Source organism: Nannospalax galili, unplaced genomic scaffold (genome assembly GCF_000622305.1).
Source record: "Nannospalax galili isolate Female #2095 unplaced genomic scaffold, S.galili_v1.0 scaffold717, whole genome shotgun sequence".
NCBI lineage: Eukaryota > Metazoa > Chordata > Mammalia > Rodentia > Spalacidae > Nannospalax > Nannospalax galili.
In genome coordinates, this window is record NW_008339763.1 from 656,534 (window position 1) to 667,203 (window position 10,670).

Below are 10,670 nucleotides of genomic sequence, written 5' to 3' on the forward strand. Positions count from 1 at the left end.
CTGCGCAGACGGCCGGTCTCCGGCCGCTTACCAATCAGGGCCTAGGTAGGCGGGGCCGGGCTGAGGGCACACGCGGCGTGCTCGCTCCCGGAAGCGGCGGTCTACTCGGAGCCGGCACGGCGCAGGATGGCCGGGTTGTGCAGGGAAGGCTACGCTGCGTCGCGACTTCTGTCAGGGAAGCGGCGTTCTGAGCCGAATCGCGAGGAGCAGCCACAAGAGGTAACCTAGGGGTTTCGGGCCGGCCCTGGGTAGACAGTCGCACACGTGGCTGGGCTCAGGAGGCCCTGCCGCGGCGCTGCGTCAGGTGTGGGGCGGGTCGCCTGGTGCCTCGGGAAGTTCGTGCTCTCGTGGCTGTTACCGTGGGACCCTCAGCGGAGCGTAGCCTGCGTCCTGCAGCGTTGAAACCCTCGGGTAGATCTGCGGCTTGAACCGTGATAGAACGGGAAAGAGGCGTAAGAGCCACGGCCTCAGCCTTCTAGCTGTGCTTCCTAGCCTAGAAAAGGTTTGAGCTTGCATCCTTGCTGTACTGCTATGCCAGTATGTTAGGTATGTTATGAAATAAAGGGGCAGAGACTACGGAAGCCTGCAGAGAACTAGGGTCTCCACCGGTTGTCAGGAAATCATTGCCACTCCTTGATGCTGCGCTCCCTAGGTGTAAGTGGGGCTTCAAATCTGCGCAGTAGAAGGCATGAACAGCCATGTCTCACACAGCCGACTCCCAAGTTGGATCCTCCAAGCTGTTTTGGAATCTGTACCTAAGTTTCTCCCTACATGCAGCTCTATATACTAGGTCCTTAGTTGACAGTTTATATCCTATTATTTGTACCAGCTTAACTTGGTATTGTAACATGTAGTTAACTGAATTTTGGAGATAAATCACGAATAAGAAGAGAATGTGAACATCGCTTATGTGGAAACTTATTTGAGTGCGTAATGCAGGCCATCCAGTTGGATGAAACTGAGACTACTGGAAAAAACGGTGAAATTGAGAATTCTACAATCACATGCTTTCTAAGAGTCTTCAAGTTCTTATTCCACCTTATGGAAGCCGATGACAGAGACCTATCTACAATGCTTATGTGTCAGATTATGTTAGTCGTGAAATGGCCTCCCTATAGCAGGCCTGTGCTCAGAAATCTGTTTTTGCTCCTAGAACACATGGGCCTAACTTGCTGTAGGTGCACTTCAAGTCATTTCTACCACAATTCAGTTGTCTGTCAATAGTTGGTCCCCGTCTTTGTGTTAAGGAAGCATCTACAGCAGATGATTGAAGCCTTCAGGAATTCTGATCCTCTCAGACCTACATCCCTATCCCTAGGTGATGAGTCCAGCTCTAGGATCTTTAGGTGCCAGTTTGTTAGTAGAGGAACATTGGTTTGGGTGATACAGAGAATGGGAACTAAGCTCCAAAAAGCTGGTATGTGCTTAAAAAGTCAGAGGGCAGGTGCTGTCAGAAGTGGCAGATGAGGGAGGGACTAAGTTGATTGGTTTTGGTGGAGATGGAGGCTTGTGATCAGAGGCTTGGCTGCTCCCTGTTTGGGCTTCATGGTGCCTGTCTAGGCATGCCTGTCAGGTGGCAGTTGTTGACACTGTGTTTCCTTGCAGCCCCCTCTCCTCTGTGACTCTGGTTCCAGCCTCTCTGACAGCGAGGAAAGTGTGTATTCAGGCCTGGAAGATTCTGGCAGTGATAGTGAGGAAGACAATGAAAGCGTGGAAGACAATGAAAGTGTGGATGTAGCTGGTTGTGATGAGGACAGCGGTGGAACGGAGGAGACCCCTGGGGAGCAGCAACAGGTAGGTGAGTGAGAAGCCCCCATGGGCTCTCCCATGCATGAAGGTGGCCAGAGAGGAAGCACCTGAGGGGCTATGATTTCTCTGAGAGCTGCACCACACTCCTCTCCATGGTGTCCTCAGGAACCCCAGTCCTTACTTGTTCCTTTGCCCATTTGTGTTCCAGGACACTGGTTTGCAACCATTCCTGAGAACTCCAAAAGTCCACATGCCTCTGACTTTTCCCCTCAAATGGTTCTCGGCCCACCCCTGTATGAGACAGTGGGCTGGCTCCTGGTCTACTTGCCTGGTTTCTTAGAGGCAGAGCCCAAGATGGGGATGTCACTGCTAGGGGTACTACCAGCCCATGGTTTCAAGGGATAATGTTCATCAGAAAAAAACGGGAGCTGCTGGGGTCCAGCCTAGCTGCCCATTGGCTTTGGAGCCCTAGAGGCCAACGGGTTGCTGTATTTATGGGGCAAGCAGCATCCTATTCTTGGTAAAAATGGGAGAGGGGGCTGTAGAGATAGCTCAGCAGTTAAGAGCACTGGCTGCTCTTGCTGAGGACCTGAGTATGATTCCCAGCACCCACATGGGGGCTAAAAATTGTCCTCAGCTCCAGTTCCAGGGAAATGCAATGCCCTTTTCTGACCTCCAAGGGCATTGAAGGACAGGGGTGCACTTACATGCTTGCAGGCAATACACTCACACACATAAAAATAATAAAATGTGAGCCAGGCGTGGTGGCGCACGCCTTTAATCCCAGCATTTGGGAGGCAGAGACAGGCAGATCTCTGTGAGTTCAAGGCCAGCTTGGTCTACATAGTTCCAGGACAGCTGGGGCTATAGGGAGACGCTATCTCAAAAAGATCAAAAAAAAAAAACAAAAACGAAAAAGAAAAATAGTAATAATAAAATGTTTAAAAAATGGGGGAAAAGCTTAATTTGACTAAAATACAGCAATTAATATTTAAGGTGTTCTGCAAACTAGTTTGTAGTGGTTTATACTAATGGCCCTGGTATTTTGGAAGTCACAGCCATGGTTAATAAAATCTGTTGCCGGAGGGAGACCAAGAAGTTATGGTAGGTTGACAAAATGTTGACTATAATTTGTAAGATTATGAACAGCCATTCCCCCCTCTTTAAAGTTTGTGTATGTTTTTGTGAATGTGATTGCATGCAATGTGGAGCTCAAAGTTGACATCGGGAATCTTCCTTGATTGCTCTGTACTTTATTGAGGCAGGGTCTCTCACTGAGCCTAGAGCTTGCCAATTCTGGTTAGTCTAGCAGCCAGCTTGCCCTGAGATCCCATCTCCTTTCTGCCCCTACTTCTGCCCTCTCAGCCCCTTTCTCTTTCCCTCCTCCCCATTGTTAGTATTATTATTGCTTCTGGGCGTTGACTCTAGGACCTCTTGCATAGGATGCAAGGGCTCCACTAAGCCCTCTCCCAGATGGTGCCTTGTTCTTGCTGTTGAGTGGATTTGTGAACTTACGGCCATTTCTTCCCTTTTGTGTCCATTTGACTCCTTTTCCCCCCTCCCTGTTTATGTGTGGCTTGTTTGTTTTTACTTTTCTGGGTCCCTCCCTCTTGGTTTTTTATTCCTTTATGTCAAAGTGCCAATTTCCTTCTGTTGACCCTTCAAGTATGTAAGAAAGGGGGCCTAGAGATAGGGCTCAGTGGTTAACAGCACTGGCTGCTTTTGCAGAGGACCCAGGTTCGAATCTCAGCACTCACATGGTGGCTAACAACCATCCTTAACTCCAGTTCCAGGGGATCTGGTGTCCTCTTCTGACCACCTCAGACATTGCAGGACACGGGTGCACTTAGACAATATCCTGATACATACACATAAAATAAAAATAATAAATACTTTAAGGAATGTGAGAAAAGGCCTAGTAATAATCACAGCATATATAACATTTTCCCTTGATAACTAGAGAAGAATTCTGTTTATGGAACTTAGTCCCAATTCTAGCAAGAAGGTCCTGGGGAATGGCAGAGAGCCAGTGAGTCAAGGAAGCCTGCCTCAGGCACCATACTCCTAATACCACTGTGCCCTTGTCCTTGGCTTCTGTCACTGATTACAAAGGAAGTAGCAGCTGTTCTCCACCAGCCTGAGTTGTACACTGGCAGCCAACCATTGCATGGAAGTCAGAGTCAGGCAAAGCACTGTAGGGTTATTGCAACCCTGCTTTGCAGTGTCATCTTGGACAGAGGGGTGTGTATCCTACAGGTTCTGGTACATTCCACCCTAGGCAGCTGACCACTCACATCCTGTGTGTTGAGGCTTAGATGTGGGTCCTGGTGAGAATACCCAGGGTCACTTGTGTTGTGGTTCTGAGGCGAACAATCCTGTTACACTCAACAGTAGTCAGGCTGGGCGTGGTGGCACACGCCTTTATCCCAGCATTTGTTTGGCAGTGGAAGGCAGTTCTCTGTGAGTTCAAGGCCAGCCTGGTCTACATAGCAGTTTCCAGGCCAGCAAAGGCTACATAATGAGACCCTGTTTCAAACAAAAAGAAAGATTTATAGTCATGTTCCATTTTTTATTATTGTATGTGTGAGTGCAGGACATGTCATAGCATACAAGTGGTTAGAAGATATTTATGTAGGCCAGGTGTTGTGGTGCACACCTTTAATCGCAGCAGGCAGAGGCAGGCGGATTAGTTGGACGCCATCCTGGTCTATATAGCGAGTTCCAGACCAGCTGGGGCTACAGGGTGACCCTATCTCAAAAAGACCAAAAACAAGACATTTGTGTGAGTTGGTTCTCTTCAACAGTGGGTTCCAGGGATTGAACTTTGGTCATCAGGCATGTATAGTAAGCACTTTTATCTGTTCAACCGTCTTCCTGGCCTTGACATTTAAAAAAGTATTCTATTATTTTTATTTTATGTGTATGACTGTTGTGCCTACATGTATGTAAGTGTACCTGTGTCATGCAATGCCTGAGGATGTCAGAAAAGGGCATCAGATCCCCTGGAATGGGAGTTAAGGACGTTTGCTAGCTACGATGTGGTTCCTAGAAACTGAACCTGGGTCCTTTACAAGAGCAACCAGTGCTCTTAATCGCTGAACCATCTCTCCAGCCCCTTATTTTTATTTTTTTATTTTTTTGAGCTATGGTCTCCCTGTAGCCCTAGCTGTCCTGGAACTCACTATGTAGACCAGGCTGGCCTTGAACTCACAGAGATCCGCCTGCCTCTGCCTCCCAAGTGCTGGGACTACAGGTGTGCGCCACCATGTCTGGCTATTCACCTTATTTTTAAAAAAGATTTATTTATTTATTTTTTTTTTAAATCTTTTTGAGACAGGGTCTCCCTGTAGTCCCAGCTGGCCTTGAACTCACAAGGATCCACCTGCCTCTGCCTCCGGAGTGCTGGGATTAAAGGCGTGTGCCACTACGCCCGGCTTATTTATTATTTTTATTTTATGTATATGGGTGTATTGCCTGCATATAGGTAAGTACACTTGTGTCGTGCAATGCCCGTGGAGGTCAGAAGAGGCTGTCAGATCCCCTGGGACTGGAGTTACAGACAGTTGTCAGCTGCCATGTGGGTGCTGGGATTCGAACCTGGGTCTTCTGCAAGAACAACCAGAGTTTTTAACTGCTGAGCCATCTCTCCAGCCCCAGATTTATTACTTTTTAATTTATGTGCCTGCATGCAAGTGCCCTTAAAGGCCAGCAGGTGTCAGATCCCCTGGATCTGGAGTTATAATTGATAATGAGCCATCTGATATGGGTGCTGAGAACTGAACTAAGGTCTTCTGCAAGAGGAGTGTTCTTAACCACTTGAGTCATTGTTTCAGCTCTCACTGTATTGTTTTGACACGGGGTCTTTCACTGAACTTAGAGTTCACTGATTCATTGAGACTAGCTGGCTAGTGAGCTCCAGGGATCTTCCTGTCTCTACCTCCCCAGCCCTAGGATTATAGGCATGTGTCATCATGCCCAGTGTTTTCTGTGGTTGCAGGTCCTCATGCTTTCCTGGCATGCACTCTACGGACTGAGCCATCTCCCCAGCGCCTCAGGCCCTTTCTGAGTTACTTTCCTTTTCCTTGAAAAACAAGGGCACAGTTTTCGTCCTGTATTGTCTCTGGCCTCTTCAGTTCCTACGCTGATTTTCTTTACAACTGTATGGGTTCTCTAGGTTCCATTCGCCAGTCTTTTCCCATGAGGTAAGCTTTGCTCACATAGTTCTTTGTTACCCACCCTTCTCTAGGAAGCTCTGGCACCTGAAGTGGGCACTAGTAGCTTATGAGCCTAGCGTTGGGGCCTTTGCTAGACAGTAGGTTTCTGAGTCTCTTTTGTGTAACTGGCAGCATTCTGGATTTGATCTGTGTATGTCAGGGATTTTGTGTGTGTGCAGTATGTGTATGGGTGATGGTGGGAGTCATGGAGGGTGAGCTTGGCCATGCCTATAGCACTGACCTTGGGGCATGGCATGCTGGAGATGGCAGCTTCCCTCTGCACCACTGGAAGGTTTGCTGGTATTCAAGGTTGGCTTGGCTGATCCAGGCCCGCCTCCTGCAAGAGGTGGAGTAGCCTTTGTCCTATGCGTAGCTGGTGGTAGCCGAGGCTATGACAGGTTGACTAACACTAGACAGAGGAGAATCTGTTGCTGGCAGTATAAGAAGCTTATTTAGGGCCAGTGAGATTGCTTAGTGGGTAAACGATGTTTGTCATCAAACTTGGATGGCCTAAGTCTGATTCCTGGGACACACATGGTAGGAAGTAGATGAACCAGCTTCGGTAAGTTGTCCTCTCACTTCTGAAATGTGCATTGTGGCACACGTGTACCTGCACTCCACATGTGCATCACACACAAAATAAAATAAAATATTAGAAAAGGGGGGGGGGCCTGGAAAGTTGGCTTGGCCATTCAGAGCATACTACAGTTCCAGAGGACCCAGGTTTGGTTCCCCAGTACCCATGTCAGATGGTTCACAGCTCCTTGTAACTCGAGCTCTGAGGACTCTGATAGCCTCCGAAGGTCCCTGCAGGCAAGTGCATACATCCTCACACAGATACACTTAAATTTGAAAAGAAAGTTATATTTATAAAGATTAAAAAAGAAAGAGAAACTTGGTCATTTGTTCATTCTAGGTAGTCAGAGTCTTTGTGTATCTGTCTTTGGTCTTTGGCAGAGATATACCTATCCCCCAGTGGCCAAGTAGACAGGCAGGAGGCAAGAAGTGCCTCTCTTGCCCCCTGTTCCTCCTCCAGCTTAAATGATTCACCAGCTTCTTTGTAGGTCTCTTTTCAACATATTTCCCAGCACCTGGTGGTCAACACTGCCTTCTGTGGCCCTCTCAATACTAATCCTGGACTCTAGCTTTCCTCTCTCTTCCTGTTGGCCCTCTACTGGTGCCCCATGGGCCTCTACCTCAGGGGTAACTCCCTTTATACTAGTTAGCCCTCCAGTCCTGCTCTGCCTCTGTCCAGGTTGTGTATACTTTGCTGTCCTTGTGGTCTCTGGGCTTTTCTGTCACCTCACACCTGACTCCTTCTCTGGCCACTTAACTTTTCATTTGGTGGTAGTGTTGATAGTTGTGGTTTGGGGATACACACTGCACCGCTGTCAGTGTGGCACCTACCTGTATCCCCCAAACTGGCTTAGGCCAGTTAGTGCCAGGCCTCTTCTGTGGGCTTTTTTAGGGTATGTCTTGTACTCAGTGGGTGCTAGCTGCCTGTGATCTGCTGACTGTGGATCTTGCAGACCTCACCTTTCTGTATTGGAGAGAGAGGTATGTAGACAGCCAGGCAGCTGAAGGCCCCTGACCCAGAGAAGACAGGCATGTCATATACCTGCATTCCATTGTCTGTGGTTTAGATGTTTCAGTGGTCATCTTTAAATTTTAATTAAAAGGAAGTATACCTGTTATCTGAGTACAGGGAGTTAGGCAGGCTGGAGAATATTTTGAGACTAGCCTAGGCTAAAGCCTGGGCAACAACACAAAAGAATTTGTGGGGGTGCATTTTTTCTGGGTTCATTTCCAGAGTGTGCGCCTACCCTCCACAGACTCAGGGTAGGCACTTCCCTCAGGGACCTGGACCCAGGGTCGTCGCTCTGTTGGTGCTGCCCTCTGGTGGACACCAGATGCTCTGCATCTGTTGCATCTAGAGTGAAGCTGCTGTTCTTAATTCATGAGGCAAACTGAGCCTCGCCATTGGAGATCCCAATCTTTGTCAGGAGTCTACCCAAGTCTGGCTCCCCTGGTGTCCCTTACACTCCCAGCACTGGAACAGTGGGGGCACATAGTGCTGGCTGGTAAGTGTGTTATTAGCTGGAGGACTCTGATCATGACATGTTAGCACTGCTGTTGGGACTCATGTAGGTACAGCACTTGGCAGTGAACTTTGGGGAGGAGTTGAGATGTTCGGGGCCCTGCCTGAGAGCTACAAGCACCTGCCCAGGATTCTGATGGGCTCAGGCTGAAGCAGGTGTGCCTATGTTGCTGGGGTGTGGGTGATTCCTTCTCTGTGTGTGTGGGCCCTGTTCTGAGCTGGGCTATGTAACCCATTTTTGGCGGACAGCAAGGAAGCGGGGGAGATACAGAAATTGAATCCTGCCTTTTTCTTGGCCTGGAGAAAAACTTAGTCTTCCATCCTTCGTTATATTGAAAGAAAAAACAGGCGAGAGGAAGAGCAGACCCTTGGCTCCTTCCTGGGTAGGAGGGAGTGGGGCTCTTGCTCACCAGGGTTCCTGCTCCAAGCACTTTACTGCCCTCAGGGGTGAGAGGTGGGCCTGTTTTCTCCATCAGTCTTGGTTCTGCCAGTAAACCTGATCTGGTCTGAGCCATCCGCCTCCCTTGTCAAGGGAGAATCTGTTTTCCAGGTTGGGGTATGAATCCTCCCTCAGTGGTGCCCCACTCTGACCCAGGGGAAGAGATCAGCCATCGTTGTGGTGGGTTTGGAGGGTGCTGGGGACCCAGCTCAATGGTGACTATTCCAGGGCTGTAGATATTGTGAGGGTCAGCTCACCTCTTTAGGCCCTTGGCCAGTGGGGCTGGGCTGAATGTACATCTTAGGGGCTCCAGGTGCTGGCAGGGTTGCCTGGGAACAAGTTTTGACTTGAGGAAGGTACTGGCTGTGGTTATTGTGGCAGAGGACCCACAGCTTATTGCACTTGCATCTGTCCTGCGCTCTTTCTAATGATAGCAGTGTACCTCTTCTGCCTCTCCCTGTGTTCCCTGCTCTGGGTCTGAGCAGGTCTGAGCATATATATCTGCTCGATCTGGGCCTAAGAGGGCCATTTTTAGGACTGTGGCCCAGGGGCCCTATAGCTGGTTGTGATGTTAGTGTGGTGGTGGGGGTGAGTGGCAGACAGACCCATGGCTGGGCTTTGGTCCCCCACTGCCCTCAGTAGCTGTCTCCATTTTGGCCTGGCATCCAGTATCACCCATTGTCTGGGTTGCTAGAATACAGAAATTAGTCCAGCCCTTTAGGGGTTATCCCCAAGCAGATGCTGTGGTACAAGGTTCAGCAGTGGAGGCTCTGAGGTACACTGAGAACTGGAGTGACCTCCATTCTGTGCTGAGGCCTTGGGCCAGGTTGGGGCTACTCAGATTTGGGGTGGTAGGGTGCCCCATGTGGGCTTTGTGTCTAGACCGCACCACTGGGGAAATGTATTTTTCCCCAAGTGGTCTACCGGGGGAATGGGGCTGGGCTCCAGAAGTCATCCTGGGACCCTATGGTAACTCTCCCCCTTATCTCCACAGGCTGGTTCCTGTCAAATGAGCAAAGATGAGTATGAAGAGGAGGACAGCTCTGATGAGGAGGTGAGACTTGGGCTGTGCACAATGGAGGTCCTATTGCTAGGGCTGAGGTGGAGGCCTCAGGTGCCCGAGTGGGTGTTGTTCCTCAAGCAGGGATAGTACTGAGGTCCTGTTGGACCTTCCTATAGGGGGCTATGCTGTTATCTGTTAGAGGAGCCAGGTTCTCATGAGGCTTCTGAGCCCTGAGTGGGCGGCCTGGCTCAGGCCTTGCCCCCATCTGGAAGAGTGATTTGGGGTCTGAGACAGATGACTGAAACAGTTCGTGTGTGTCATTGCCAGGTGGAGAAGAGACTGGACATGGCTTAGCAGTGCCTTGTATGTCCTGTGGGCACAGAGGGGCTAGGAGTGGCTTTGTGTGGGGTAGCCTGTGTTGGGACTGGGGGTGGCAGGCCCGGGCATAAGTTGAGTAGACCCATGCTCCATATCTGTGGGAAGGCCACAGGAATGTCAAGGACAGGACTGGCATCTCCTGGTCTCCTGGTTGGCTTTGTCTGTTCTCTTGTGTTCCCTAGGTGGCTACTGTGGCCCTTGAAGCCTCCGATTAAGTTCCAAAAGCCTTAGAAGGGACAGGGAATTTACATCGTGAAGAAGAAAGCATCATGCTGGGCTGATACTCATTTGAAGCCTCAGGGGGCAGAGGCATTGAGAGGCTGTGGGCTATGTCCAGAAGGCCAGGAGGGGCTGGAAGCTCTAAGAAGCTATGGGCACAGAGGCAGTGAGCCTGGCAAGCTTGTTTCTTCCTAATGAGGCTTGATCCCAGGGCAGGGCCACAGCTCAGGGTGTGAGCCTGGGAGCTTCCTCTAGGCCTTGGTGTGGGGCCTAAGAGGATGGGTCCTTTCCCTCAGAAGCTCTTTCTGCCTGCCTGTCAGGGTCTGTCCCTAAGGCCTGGGGGAGACACGCGCCCCCTCTCCGGCTGGGCTTCCTCCCCACCTTCAAGCTCTCTTGGCAGTATCTGCAGGAGCCTTGGCCGCCGGCCCGATCCAGTCTCTGCTATGCGTTCAGAGAACAGAGACAAAACAAAATAAATTGGTTTCCTGGCCGGAGCAGCGGGCGTACCGGCGAGGGGGGCCGCACAGCATGGCTCCCTGCCTGTCTCCCCTCCCCCCCCCCCAGAGGCCC

General features: G+C 50.1%; 1 protein-coding gene across 1 annotated transcript in view; it reads left to right on the top strand.

The window, feature by feature from the left end:
• Positions 1–52: 52 nt before the first annotated feature.
• The window catches only part of Bop1 (BOP1 ribosomal biogenesis factor), a 23,743-nt gene continuing 13,125 nt past the window's right edge, over positions 53–10,670 (top strand). The window contains exons 1-3 of the mRNA XM_008834454.2: positions 53–219; positions 1,606–1,794; positions 9,495–9,554. Coding sequence (XP_008832676.1) covers positions 127–219; positions 1,606–1,794; positions 9,495–9,554 — 342 coding nt within the window. The 5' untranslated portion in view covers positions 53–126. The remainder of the gene's footprint in view (positions 220–1,605; positions 1,795–9,494; positions 9,555–10,670) is intronic.